Genomic DNA, 13,470 nt, shown 5'->3' with positions numbered 1-13,470 from the left:
GAAATTATAATTTACCATCACGGGCTTAGTAATATATCCCTATGTGCTTTAAACTTAAGTACTTAATACTCTTGTAAATCTGTGATCCAAATCAAGTTGTACTTGTTAGTCAATTATTAATTATAATGTAAAAAGATTTAATTATCGTCGTAGAAATATAATCTGATTTATAGATGAAAGGTTATTTTATTGACATGAATAAAACACTGTTAATTTTTTATTGAAAAATTTAATACTTGTAATATGATATAGATCACATGAGAGTTAAGCGTTAAAATCGAGCTAAACCATTAATTAACCCTTAATTAGAACTTGAGTTAATTAGAGCCGAAAACCTTGATATCAGATCCGGATCACTAATAGATCCGATCTGCTTGAGGCCCGTAATGTCCAACTCACGTGGGACGCACGTGATCCAGCAAACCGCTCCTCCGTGGCCGTCCATTTCTCAAAATTATTAGGAGCCGCGGTTGGTTACTGCTTCCCTCCATTCCTCTCTCTCTCTCTCTCTCTCTCTCTCTCTCTCTCTCTCTCGTTGTAACGTCCTCCCTCGCCGCCTCTCGCCAGGATTCCGGCAAAGACGGCGGCATGCTATCGGCCGGAGAAGCGTCGCCGGCGGCGGCCACCGGCCTATCGCAGGAGGAGTATCCACCGTCGCCTTCGTCCGAAGGTGGCGAAGCGGGGTGGCTCTCAGGACTCATATCTGGGGCCGGAAGGATCATCTCCTCAGTGTTCGGCTCCGATTCCACCTCCTCCTCTTCCACTTCCTCTTTCTACTCCTCAGACGAAGACATCGATCATTGTATCCCCTTTTCCTTTCTTTGCTTGTCTTTTTTTTTTCTCTTTCAAATATTCCATTTTGCTTCCGTCGTTTTCGTTTTATGGTAGAATTTTGGTATATAGGTTAAAATTTGCTTCATTTGGGTGATTTTGGTTGGTTAATTTGACATTCTACGAGAATTTTGCGGTTGTCGGTGTCGTGTTATGTAGTTAGGGTAAATCACTTATGATCTTGTTTAAAGGGAAATAGATGGAACTTCACTTTGCTGTTTGGAACTGTTACTTTTCGTTGTATCGCAACATTTAGTCAAATTTTATTTGAGTTAATATTTTCTTATATTAGTCAGAGTTGAAACAGTTCATACATTGTGAAGTTGACCGATGATATGTTCTAATTTTTTTCAGATAAGGATGAGAAAACTGCTGTGTCTTCTGAAAGACATGATGAAGTTAACCTGGTAACCTTCTCCCCTCTAAATTAATCACTTAATTCTTCATTATTGCTTTTCATAGGCTTGATATTTCAAGAGTTAATGGTGTCGTTACAGTTGAAACTTACACGTGTAAATAACTTCTCTTTGTTGTATGGTCAGGGAGCACAGGAGACAAAGTTACTCAAGGACTCGATGGAAGGATCACTAGCAATTGTTTCAGAAATCGAATCTAAAGATGCCATACAGCAGTTGCTTATGCAAGAAACTTATTCACGGTATTTAGTAAATTAGTCATTAATGCATATATAATTGAAAGGATGGTTTCCTTTTTTCAGCAGGATAGCGGAAGATACAGTAGGATTTCTTTTTGTGTGTTACTTGTGTGTTCTTTCAATTGGTATTCTGTGAAGTTGAGAATGCTTATTGATACTTATAACAGGGATGAATGTAATAAATTAGTACAGCTAATTCAGTCACGAGTTGTGGACTCTGGACCAATGGAATTAGGACAGGATCAAGTGGAAAAGGAATTATCCATCACGGCCACTGGCATTGATACTACTTTGCCTGTAGATTGGCAGAACAGAAAAGTACCGGAAAAGGTTTCTCTTCCATCCTGTCGTCCAAATATTCTATCTCCTGGGCCTTCTTATCTGGCGGTTTCACCTGATGTCCAAGATACAGCTGTTATGGAGGCGAAGAAATGGTTAGAGACAAAAAAACCAACATCAAGTTCAAAATTTTGTTTTGATTGTGGACCTTGCTCTCTGAATTCTGATGTGTTTAATTCTGTGAGTGCTTCTTTCTTTGCGATTCTTGCTTCTCTCTTTAATTTTCCATCTTCTGGACTTTTTTAATCTTTTGTAACCTGAACTATGTCTTTGGAAATTTCAGTTTCTTTGGAAATATCAGTTTCTGAATTTCCAGTTCCATCTTGAGGGTTCATTTTTCCATTTTAAAATTTCTGAATGTCTGATTCTTATGTTCCTTCCAGGATTTTGAATGTCAAGCAAGTTCACCTGCGGAGATTGCTAAATCATACATGCAATCTGTTCCCCCAGTTCAGTCTCCATCCTTGAGCAGTGCCAGGTATAAGTCGCCTACTCGGGTGCCTCTTCAAAAGGATGAAGCTGCAAATGCTTGTTATTTGGTGCCGCCATCCAAGGTACTTACTGTAGCCAGTGAGAAATACAACAATGACCATGAAAAAAGGTTCTCCATTATTTTTGTTTGATTTCTTACATGAAGTAAGGTACTAAAATCCAGAAAGTCCAGAACCATAATCTCTGTTACTTATGATTCATATCCACATATGTGATCAAACTAGGTTTGGACTAATTTTGAAATGGCAAGAGAAACCTTCCCCAAGTTGTTCAAACTTCAAAGGTCCAATATACTACTCTTCTTAGACTCATCTTATATTCCTATCTGAAGCTACACAGGAAGAATGGAACCTCCATGTCAGTAGGGTTGTCAAAATAAACGAGCGGCTCGAGCTCAACTCAAGCTTGTTTTGGGCTAAGCCGAACCTAAGTAAAAGACAAGGCTTTCTTATTAAATGAGCGAGCCTGAGTCGGCTAGCTCAAGCTTGGCTCGATAGGCTCAAAATTTATATATTAATATATATTATGTATATGTATATTCATAATTATTAGATCTTTGATATAATGGCTCGTTTAAGGCTTTTGGGCTCGTTTTAAAAATTGGCTCAATTAAGGCTTAAGCTCGGCTCAGTTTAAATTAAGTTGAGCCTAATCTAAATGTATGGTTCATTTATTAAATGAGCCGAGCTTGAATTAGAGCTGGCTAACTCACGCCCGGCTCATTTACACCCGTATATATCAGGGACATCCAATTTGAACCATTTATTTTCTTGGCTATGCACTTGCATCCCTACATTAATAGTATAGATCAGACTCACTATTATTTGAGAATTTTAATTTTCATCATGCTAATGTGCTTTCATTAGATTATTCATCCTTGGTTTTTTACATCATCATTTGGTACAAGGATTTTTTTTTTGGCTATAATGTTTTGTTAATAAACATGGAACTAAGACTATGCTTGTGATGATCATTTTATCAAAATATATATATATACAGGTCCTCAATAGAAATTATCATAGATCTGTATCAGGGGATGTGTTTGATAATTCTCAAAGAATCCAAACCAAGTCAACTGGAAGTTTTCTTAACATTTCAAAGATAAAGCAAGCCAATTTATCTAGAGAATTTACTGGTCATGAAGCTTCAAGTACTTTGTCAACAGCTGATCAAGGGGTAATAGAAGCTATAGGCATGAATGATGCTCCAAACTTTTTACCATCTCTAAAAGGAAGAGATACATCTGTAAGCTTGCCTGAACGTTTGCATGCAAAGGATCATGGTGCACTTGGATCCTTTACCTTGTTCTGTCAGAGAGCATATGATGAAATTCTTCCACTTGGAACAGCCAGAACCACTTCTACTGATATAATTTCAGATTCTGAAGCAGTTATAAATGCAGCACTGTCAAACCATGAAACGCCAATATTAACTGCTTTGCCTTTGGTACCTAGACTTTCTCAAATTGGTGATTACCCTGCATTTTGTGATTCTGCTGCTCTCTTGCTAGACGGCAATCAGGTATTTATTTACTGTACCGATGAAATTTATAGAACCCTATTTGGCTTCTGCTTATTACTTGTGGTTTCTCTTCGTTCAGGTTCAACTAATTATGGTTGAGGTCATTGTTCACTTGTTATATTTCAAATTATTGAGCTGTTCATTTTTCTTTTTTTTAAGGATACCAAACAACATCCCCCGGTGATTGGGCAAGTTGAGAATGCTTCCTTTGATAGTGACTCGCTTGCAATGGTAACCAAAGAAGAGCACGATGGTATTTATTCCCTTCTGAAGCTGCTTCATTTATATGTTCATTGTTCTCATATGCATGTGGTCACATATGATATGTTGTCCTCCTCCTGTAGCAGGTTCTGTACCGAAAGATTCAAGGTCTGCACCAAAAATAATGATAAAGGAGGGTGTCACCATTGCATTAAGGTATTAAGTCATTTTGATACAGTACTTGCATTACTGTTAATTCATAAAAGAAACAAGAAAAATCTACTATGCTTCATTCACTGAAAAATTTCCTTTGGTTAATTGGTGTAAACTGTGCCATCACTTGAAAGTTCTTGAATGATGTATATATCTGGATGAAATATTCTCACGATCATCAGATCTTGGATATCCTTGAGTTTGAATGGCTTACTTAGTTATTGTCTCAGGATAAGGTCAGGATCCCCTTGAGTTTGAATGGCTTAATCTTGAGTACATTTTGGCATGAAAGTTTCTCGTTTTATGATTAGAGGCTAGTAAATAAAAGAATTCCATGATCCATTGAAGAGCCAATTGAAATAAGAGAGAGAATGAGTAGTATTTTTTTTCCATAAAATTGCTTGCCCCCCCCCCCTATAGGAGTCCTGTATGCTGTTCATTGGTGTGCCACTTGAATTACCAAATGTGATTTTTATCTTCTGTTGGGCCCATGTCATGCAGCAGAAAGTCTTGAAGGTTTGTCAAGTTTCACGTTTTGCATGGGCTATAGTTACTTTAGAACAAACAAAGAGTGCCAAATTTTAACTCTTTCTTCTAATGAGTCAATTTGGCTAATCATCTATAGGCATTCACAAAGTTATTATGCACTAAAAATGAAAGTATTCCTCTTGTCCAGTTCTCCAGCGATATTGTATTCACGAAAATCTGCTAGTCTCAAGAGAAACATGCAGTCAACCACCTGCAAGGAGGAGCCTGACATGGGAATCTCAAAACGAGCTCGTCGGACTCTAGGTCAGCCTACTGCTAAAGTTCCCCGTCGCCGAACAAAGAGCACTGAGGACAAGCTAGAGGATGGTACACTCGCCAATTCAAGCAGTACACAGGGGAGAAAAGCAACAAGTAGGACGGGGAGAGGACGGGGAAAATCAAGCTGAGATCAAACTTAATTTGCTGCAGCATATTCTGCACTCCAGTGGGATAAATCAAACTGGGGGCAGCTGCCAGCAGTAGGTATTGTATGTGTAACACTTTATATTGATTTAGTATAGCGATTTTTGGTGAATGATCACCATAGTATTTCGTTCGTGTATAAGGGGAGCTACTAATCCTATTGTTTTATACACCATTTTGCAGTGAGCTCTAAAGTTTCTCTCAGTAATTCTCATCGAGGATTCTCTCATTACCTACCTTATGCCAGTTTATATCAAGTGAGGTTTATATCAGTTATACTTCTTCTCACCTTTATTGCCCTTAAGGGTGTCTGTCATGAACTCAAGTTCAGTGCATGTTAAGCAAGAGCCAATGCGCAAATAATATATAATAAAGGTACTATTCTCACCAAATCTACAAGAGAATAAAGAGTGGATCCATCGAGTTGTTCTCAGTTCCGATACGGATCGTTTGGGGACCACCCAACCATCCCGTTGTACAAACTGGGAAGCCGACACGTTGCTGACAGATACTTTCCATAATTTTGTCGTACTGCTTGTACCGTCCTCGACAGCCTCAGCATTCCTTGCACATCGATCATTTAATGTATCAACTGGGCCCCGCACACGTGGACTTTAACACCGCCAACTCGATGGAATATACCAGCACGGCTGCAATGCTCCCAAAACTCACTCAACCTTGCATTAAAATGAACAAAATGTTAAAGAAAAAAAAGGATTTAATGGTAGATGTTGAAGTTACTTTCAAAGAAGTGTAAGGCGTTTTCCTTACAAAAACTACAATTATATGAGCCTCAGGTCAACGTCTGATGCACCGAGTCGAAAGAGTGATTTAATTTAAATACTACTAAGAGAAATTGAGAGGGGAAAAGTTAAATCTAACTGGGAGAGTATTAGTAACAAAAGATACAAACGGTACGCAATCTCACACATGAATCCGACCCTCTAGCATTAAGCTCGGTTTGGAGGAGAAAAGCAAGCAACCAACCAACCAATATTGTAGTTTAGCTCAACTATGAGATAGAATGACTCATAGTGGTCCTAGGATTTGAGCATATGATTTCTCATTTTAAACTTTACATTCTTTCAAATTGAGTGCCGTTTTAAGTGGAGACAAACATATCCTTGTCCATCCGGACCACGTCATTAAGCGTATTAATTATGCATACTCTATAGCCACAAATTATGTTTCAAATAAAATACAAAGAGCTCCAGTATATTAAAATAAACGCAACACTAAAAACGAACATAATTGTAATCTCCGATACAAGTAGTTGATGAAGTGGTATGCTGTCTCTAATCTATCCCTTTCATACTCTTTTATTTTCTTACGTTCGAAATATGATACAAAGAGCTTTAGTAAATTAAAATAGACGCAACACTAAAACGGACGTAATTGTGATCTCTGGTACACACACTTGATGAAATGGTGCGCTGTTTCTAATCTGTCCTTTTCATACTCTTTTACTTTTTTATCTTGTCATAATAATAAATTTCTAGTTGTCCGTGAGTATTTCATTGTCGAAAAGCTTTTTTATATTTTTTTTAAAAAAATAAGAGTGTTAATATTATTAAACTTTATGCCGAAGAATCTCAAACCCGATAATAAATGAATCTTAAGCCTAGTTTATATGCTAAATATAATTGAAATAAAAATAATAATTTATATTTATTATTATCAAAATGAGTATTATTTTAGAAACCAAATAAAATATTTATATGTTCATTCGTATTTGAAAACAAAAAAAGTGTAATAATTAAAAATTATTTTTAATGTTATATATAAAAAACGAAAGAAATATTTTCATTTTTTTTTTAAAATTGCGATAAAAAAATACTCTTCATTTTGATGGGATTGTTTTAAAAAAATAAGAAAAACAAATTATTCCAAAAATAAGAAAAACAAATTATCCGTGAGTATTTCATTGCCAGAAAAAATAAATTATTCCGAAAAGGAAATTTTGAATTTTCATTTTCTAACTATGCTATTGGTTACTTTTTTTTCGTGATCGAGAGTTAGTACGCAATCTAACTCCGATCTTAAATAATATTGTGAAAAGGTTATTTAATAATTTGGTGGTCCGATCTTAAATAATATTGTGAAAAGGTTATTTAATAATTTGGTGGTTTGATGGTTTGATTCGATTCGATTGATGACTCAATAATATGATCTATGTAACAGCTTGGAACAGGTTTCGATGGTGTTTGGTTTAAAGTAATTATTCAGTGACGTATATAATTTAAAGTTTAGATTAGACAGCTAAAAGCTTTCGGTATCTAAAAGGTTGCCGGGCTCCAAATTATAAAAAAGAAAAAGAATACACTCAAGTAGCAATTCCTAAATCGCGCTCTCTTGCACTTGGAAAGATTCGCCCGCTTCTCTTCGCCCCCTCCGTCGCCCCTTCGCTCCCTCGCTCCCTCCCTCCTCGCTCATTAATTGATGGCAAAGCCCTTCTACTCCTAGCTCCAAGCTCCGAGATCCCTTCTCCTTTCCCTCGGATTCATTGCGAGATCCATGGATTCCCTTCTTCTCCGACCGGGCCCTCTGCCGTCGCGACCCTTCTCGGCAGCTCTCTTGCGAGGTACGCGTGCCGAAGTGACCGGAGCCAGCTCAGGAACGGCACTTGATAAACCCTGGAGTATTCTCATGTTGTCGATCAAAATAGTTGTTTCCAAGAAGAGTTTGAGAGAGAGAGAGAGAGAGAGAGATTTCGTCGATTTTGCTAGGCTTCCGGTGGTTATTTATTTCTTTATTTTGGTTCGGTTAGATGGATTAGATAAAAGGTAAATGACGGCAGGCGAAGGATTAGTAAGTTTATTTTGCATTTCTGGGAGTGGCTGTTAGTAGTACCGTACGAGGCAATTTTTATGTGCGAATTTGTTGAGCTGTTGCTTATTTTTCAGTAAAAATTTCTGAAATTGATCTATAGTTACTGACTGGATTTAGGAAGTAACAGTAATGCACGGTAGCCTTCGTTAGGTTCCAAAATTGTTTGATTGAGATTTCAGGCCTTGACAGTGCAAAGTAGTGCTCCTGGAAAGAAAAGAAAAAAACTAAAAATTAATCAGGGGAAACAAAAAGACTGTGCAGTATTTGTAGTTTCAGAAATTTCTTCTGGAGTGGAGGACTTAGTTTGATATGAGAGTTAAAGGGATGGATGCTATAAAAGATAATAATATAATACATCAACTTAAAGCATCATCAAGCTTGGGATCAGTTAAAGTGCATAATGCAATTCAACTCTTGCAAAGGCTCTCTTGAGAAACTGAGTCACAGATTGATTGTAACAGCAGGTGGAGGCCAACTTCTAATGAGAAACTTTGAAGGGAGTTGTTGGCAGAAATTTAAGTTTTTGATTTCATTAAACATGGATAGGTTGCTTGTCTGGATCTGTTATCTCTTCTCTATGGAAGCTGCTATCACAGTTATTTAGTTTCACATGATGCTCACTCTTCTTTGATTGGTGGTCTTAATAACTAATCATCACAATCTTTATTAATGTTTTACAGGTTCTTCTATACGACTCAATTACTTTGGCAAAACATCCAGTGGCTCATGTATTTGCACCAGTGGAATATTTCACCGGAGCCTCATTAACTCCAATCTTAGACATGTTAGTGGAAGGTCTGCAAAACACGGGAGGGGTCTTGAGTTAATTCGTGTGAATGCCTCAGAGCATTCTTTAGGAGAACCTCAAGAGTATGATTCCTCAAGCTTCTGGAAGCCAATTTTGTCTTTGCTAAATGCTTTCTACAGGTTTTCACGGCCTCACACAATTATTGGAACAGTTGAGTCATATTCCTTTAGGATATATTTGGCAATGCATTGCAAGTGTACTGTATTCTTTGCGGATCAGAAAGTTAAATCACTAGATATTTATAGTCTGTTACTTCCCCATCCATCTCTCAGATCTAAGAAATTGTTCATGTCTGAGCAGGCTCTGAGCATAGTATCTGTCTCCTTATTGGCTGTTCAAAACTTGTCTGATATCTCTCCATTGTTTCTTACGGGGTTATTGCAGGTACTATTCTGAAATCTGAATAGCTTTGAAGTTAGAAAAATTTACTGTATTTTCTTGATACTAAGTATTTACTCTTTCTCAGGCAATTGTACCAGCACTTTTCATGAATATTTATATTGTTGGTCTAAATCAAGTATTTGACATAGAAATTGACAAGGTATTCATCTGAAACCAATCTTGGAGTGAAATGATTGCATGAATCTTAGTGTTACCTGATTTTTTTTTTTTTTAATAATTTTGATTTAGAGCATATGCTGTTGTTCTCGTATCCTTTAAAATCTAACTTGTGAAGCTTAACAATCTTTCTTTCAGGTCAATAAGCCAACTCTCCCACTAGCTTCTGGGGAATATTCTCTCAGAACTGGCATTGCAATTGTATCAACTTTTGCTGTTCTGGTAATTAAGATCCTTACTATTTGAAGATTACTTGGAAAATCATTATTCTCTTATTATCCTCTTCACCAGTTTACATGAATAGATCTTTTGATCAGTTACAAAATACTGTTGAATCACAAGTTTTATGTTTCAGAGCTTTGCCGGTGGTTGGCTTGTTGGATCTTGGCCATTATTTTGGGCTCTTTTCATTAGCTTTATTCTTGGAACTGCATATTCAACCAATGTAAGTCTGATCTTTTCTGCTAAATGAACGGTTCCTTCCTTTGCAATTTAGATTTGTTGAAAGTACCTCAGAAATGCAATATAATTTCAATTCCTGAAGCACACACAGCCTAGACATTTCTAATAGTTGTCCGACGAGAGATAAGTAGGTAGTATGTAGAAAGAAGATAATTCCTTGTTTGTTATTTATTTATATATTTTTTACTTCTGGGTATATTCTTAGTATCTTCACTCGAATGATGGCGTGGAGTTGCATGGTGTAACTTAGCAGAAAAGGCCATAAAAACTAAGCTTATGAGAGATTTTTAGTATCTTCTGGTAGATTTTCAATTTGCTGGTTGATGGTTTATGAATCTTATTGTTTCAGCTACCATTTCTAAGATGGAAGAGGTCTGCTGTTGTTGCAGCAATGTGCATATTGGCAGTGCGTGCAGTGATTGTTCAACTGGCATTTTTCCTGCACATGCAGGTACTTTTTTATACTTAAAGAATGCCCATAAGCAGATTCTACCATTATCCATCCAGGCATAAATATTGTAGTTCTGTTAATTTTTTTAGTCCTTTTCAGTATTGTGAGAGTAAAATATGTTGGTGTACTTAAATTGTTGTGTCATCTTTTTATTAGCACCAGATGACTTTGCATCACTACATTTTTCAGACCTTTGTTTTAAGAAGACCAACCACTTTCTCAAGGCCACTGATATTTGCGACTGCATTCATGAGCTTCTTCTCTGTCGTCATAGCATTATTCAAGGTAACTATGTCAATTCCATGAAAATATTTATTTTGTAGGAGTTATTAGTGCTACCAGCTCCAATTGAGAGTAAAGAGGAATGTTTGCAATTGAAATGCAGCCAATTTATGCTGTTGATGATGATGAAGTACTTACAAGAGGCTCCTCTGTTTAGCTTCTTTTACCAAATTTTGAGGATCTGAATCAAGTACTTTGGTCATCCTTGTCTTGAAGTTTTTACCAATACAGTTTTCCACTTCTGTTGTAATAGTTGGTTTAATTCGTGTGCTTATCACAGTAATAGCAGCTATCTTTGCTGCTGTTCTTATGGTCATACTAACTTGTCACCATTTGCCTTAACAACCTCATACATCAGATGATGAGCAAGAACCATTATACAACCAGATAACTCTATTATCAACAGCTAGCAGCTTTATCTACTTTTACATGCATATCTAGCTCCAAATAGTAACGATGTTACATCTATAATTCTATACCAATTGTATTGCACTTACATCTAGCTGTGCTTATCATATAGCAGCCAACATTTGCGTTTTTATCATGTATCAAACTTTTAATAGTAAAGGAAAGAATTATGTATGTATTAAAGGAGTCACTTGGTGCCTAAGTTGAATCTAATGACATGCTTGTATACTGATTTTATGATGTGATCTAATCACTGCTTGCTAGCATCTCATGTGTTGCAATAGGGACAAGTCCACTGAAAGTTTTGGATTTGTCGATCTCTTGTTGGAGACCTTTGTTGATGTCAAGAGTTTCAAAACATTGTTTCATTACTTATCCTTTTCTTTTCCTTGCAATCTTTGGATCCTGAAGTGAAGGGCAAAAATTATTTCAGTTGTTAAGCGGATTCTGAGGTTGTCTGATTTGCTTTTCTTATCCTTAGATTTGTATTCTATTGGCAGTAATGCTTCTAGTGAGGCAAGATGAGATGAATATCTGATACTAGGCCAAACTTTGCCATAATGATGACTTCTATTTGGTTTCCTCATATCATAATTGTACTAGTCCTATATCATCTGTTGATATCAACTATTAGAGCTTCTAGCCTTCTAATGTCGTCAGCCTTATTCCCTGGTTCAGAATAGGGTAATCATAACTTCAACTCCTATGCAGGATATACCTGATATAGAAGGAGACCGTATATTTGGTATTCAGTCCTTCAGTGTTCGGCTGGGTCAAAAGCGGGTGAGTCAAGATGCAGATTTTACATCATTATGCTACAAATTCTCATTGATTTTGCTAATATATCTTTGAGCAGGTATTTTGGATTTGTGTTTTTCTTCTTGAGATGGCATACACCGTTGCCATGGTGATTGGAGCTATTTCTCCATGCCTTTGGAGCAAATTCGTAACTGTATGCTGCAAAGTCTCTATCTATATTGTTTAGTCAATTTGTATGAATATCTTTGCCTGTGGCTTTTATTTTCTTTGTTTCTGAGGAATTTGCTGAAATTGTTTGTGTTGCTGATCAACCTTGAGTGCATCTGTTATGCAAAAATAGAAATCAGTATAAATTTGCATCCTTTATTTTGGCTAAAGTCATGTTAATCAGTGACTGTGGTACAATGTTCTGTGGATTTAAAATACTTATGCCATAAAATTGTTTTGACAATAGTCACAATGGGCCAGGCTTGAATTTTTTATGCACAATTCCTCATATTAGGTTTCCTACAGAGATATTGCTATATTAAGAGCCAAATTCAATTTTGAGTTTCAATGCTTATTCTGGAGAATAATATTCTATGTGATTGAAATGTTGATTATTATGATAATTCTGTCATCTTTGATTTTGTAGGTTTTAGGCCATGCTGTCCTTGCTTCAATCCTCTGGAATCGTGCAAAGTCACTCGACGTGATGAACAATTCTACAATAACATCCTTTTATATGTTTATCTGGAAGGTAATTAGTGACTGCTAACAAATACTAGAATTCAGTTTTGGTAGAGTTAGACCCTCATAGAGGCTTTCTATTACTTTGGAGAATTTAGTTTGACGAGTGAAATCTGGCGAAATCTGAAAAGGAAATTCCTTTGTCACTTTTATATATATATTTTTTAAGATAATGCTTTATGAAGAAGGATTTGGGTTTCTGCAGCTAAATGACCCTTTTTTCTTTTCCATTTTTTTTTTGTAGCTCTTTTATGCTGAATACTTGCTCATTCCTCTGGTGAGATGAGGACTACAAGTGTCACAAAAGCTGCAGGTTTATTCAGTGAATGATGTTCTTTTAAATGAATTGCCAGTTCTTAACTTCTGAAGTTCCTCAAGTCTGCTTAAACCTTAACTTCCTCCTAATATTGACCACTAGCTTCAACTTTATCTATCCACTTGGCAGAATAAGAGGTAAGCTGTCAACAGTCTGGTTCATTTAGAGGGGAGGTTTTAACATCAGAAGACTAGTCTCAACTCTCAATGTGTCTTCTTGCATATGTAATCTAATATCTTCTTCTACTAGTGAATAAATTGTAACAAGTCTACTTGATGAGATGACAAATGCCTTCTTGATTTCTGTTTTATATTCTGACTAAAATTGGGCAGAACAATGTAGAACCTGGTGGCAAATTATGGTGCAAACTACAACTGCAATAAGTGAAACTTGCAATGCTTTGCTGCTTGCTTTACTACCTCCTTCAGTATGTCAAAATGAAGATCAGGAACTAGTAACTAATGGTGAATAAATATTTCTGATTAATAAAAGGATACACAAATCAGAATGTTAAGGTATAATACTGAACTTTCGTTCTCGTTGCTGAATATTAATTCAATTAACTGTTGGTAAAAGGATTATCACTTGGGAGTTGTTTGGTTTCTTGTGCTTAGAAATTCGTGTGTATTAAGAAATATATGTTTATCTAAATGTTGTATTTCGAT

The 13,470-nt window shown here is 36.3% G+C and overlaps 2 protein-coding genes across 6 annotated transcripts; both read left to right on the top strand.

Annotated features, from left to right (window-relative positions):
• Window positions 1-502: 502 nt before the first annotated feature.
• LOC140772659 (uncharacterized) lies at window positions 503-5,589 on the top strand. Of its 4 annotated transcripts, none has more exons than XR_012106322.1 (10): window positions 503-802; window positions 1,186-1,238; window positions 1,374-1,489; window positions 1,654-2,005; window positions 2,209-2,379; window positions 3,317-3,838; window positions 3,998-4,091; window positions 4,183-4,255; window positions 4,929-5,259; window positions 5,387-5,589. XR_012106322.1 is itself a non-coding variant. In XM_073114831.1 (9 exons), exons 1-9 carry the CDS (start codon window positions 589-591, stop codon window positions 5,185-5,187), a joined length of 1,851 nt encoding a protein of 616 aa, XP_072970932.1. In that variant the 5' UTR covers window positions 503-588; the 3' UTR covers window positions 5,188-5,380. The 4 variants fall into 4 exon arrangements, 2 of the variants coding, with proteins under 2 accessions (XP_072970932.1, XP_072970931.1); XR_012106321.1 differs by having other exon boundaries at window positions 4,929-5,263; XM_073114831.1 differs by lacking the exon at window positions 5,387-5,589 and having other exon boundaries at window positions 4,186-4,255; window positions 4,929-5,380.
• A 1,916-nt stretch (window positions 5,590-7,505) lies between these two features.
• LOC140772622 (probable homogentisate phytyltransferase 1, chloroplastic) lies at window positions 7,506-13,223 on the top strand. Of its 2 annotated transcripts, XM_073114781.1 has the most exons (13): window positions 7,506-7,784; window positions 8,713-8,990; window positions 9,141-9,224; window positions 9,307-9,381; window positions 9,537-9,620; window positions 9,754-9,843; window positions 10,210-10,311; window positions 10,501-10,596; window positions 11,713-11,784; window positions 11,858-11,953; window positions 12,395-12,499; window positions 12,734-12,802; window positions 12,935-13,223. In XM_073114781.1, the coding sequence occupies exons 1-12, from the start codon at window positions 7,718-7,720 to the stop codon at window positions 12,773-12,775; spliced, it is 1,191 nt and encodes a 396-aa protein (XP_072970882.1). In that variant the 5' UTR covers window positions 7,506-7,717; the 3' UTR covers window positions 12,776-12,802; window positions 12,935-13,223. The 2 variants fall into 2 exon arrangements, with proteins under 2 accessions (XP_072970882.1, XP_072970881.1); XM_073114780.1 differs by having other exon boundaries at window positions 7,507-7,784; window positions 12,734-13,223.
• The last annotated feature ends 247 nt before the right edge of the window (window positions 13,224-13,470 follow it).

The sequence above is a fragment of the Typha angustifolia genome, chromosome 12 (genome assembly GCF_048772165.1).
Source record: "Typha angustifolia cultivar Huaian chromosome 12, ASM4877216v1, whole genome shotgun sequence".
Taxonomy (NCBI): domain Eukaryota; kingdom Viridiplantae; phylum Streptophyta; class Magnoliopsida; order Poales; family Typhaceae; genus Typha; species Typha angustifolia.
The sequence above is the reverse complement of the archived record's forward strand: the minus strand, read 5'-3'. Positions and strand labels throughout refer to the sequence as shown.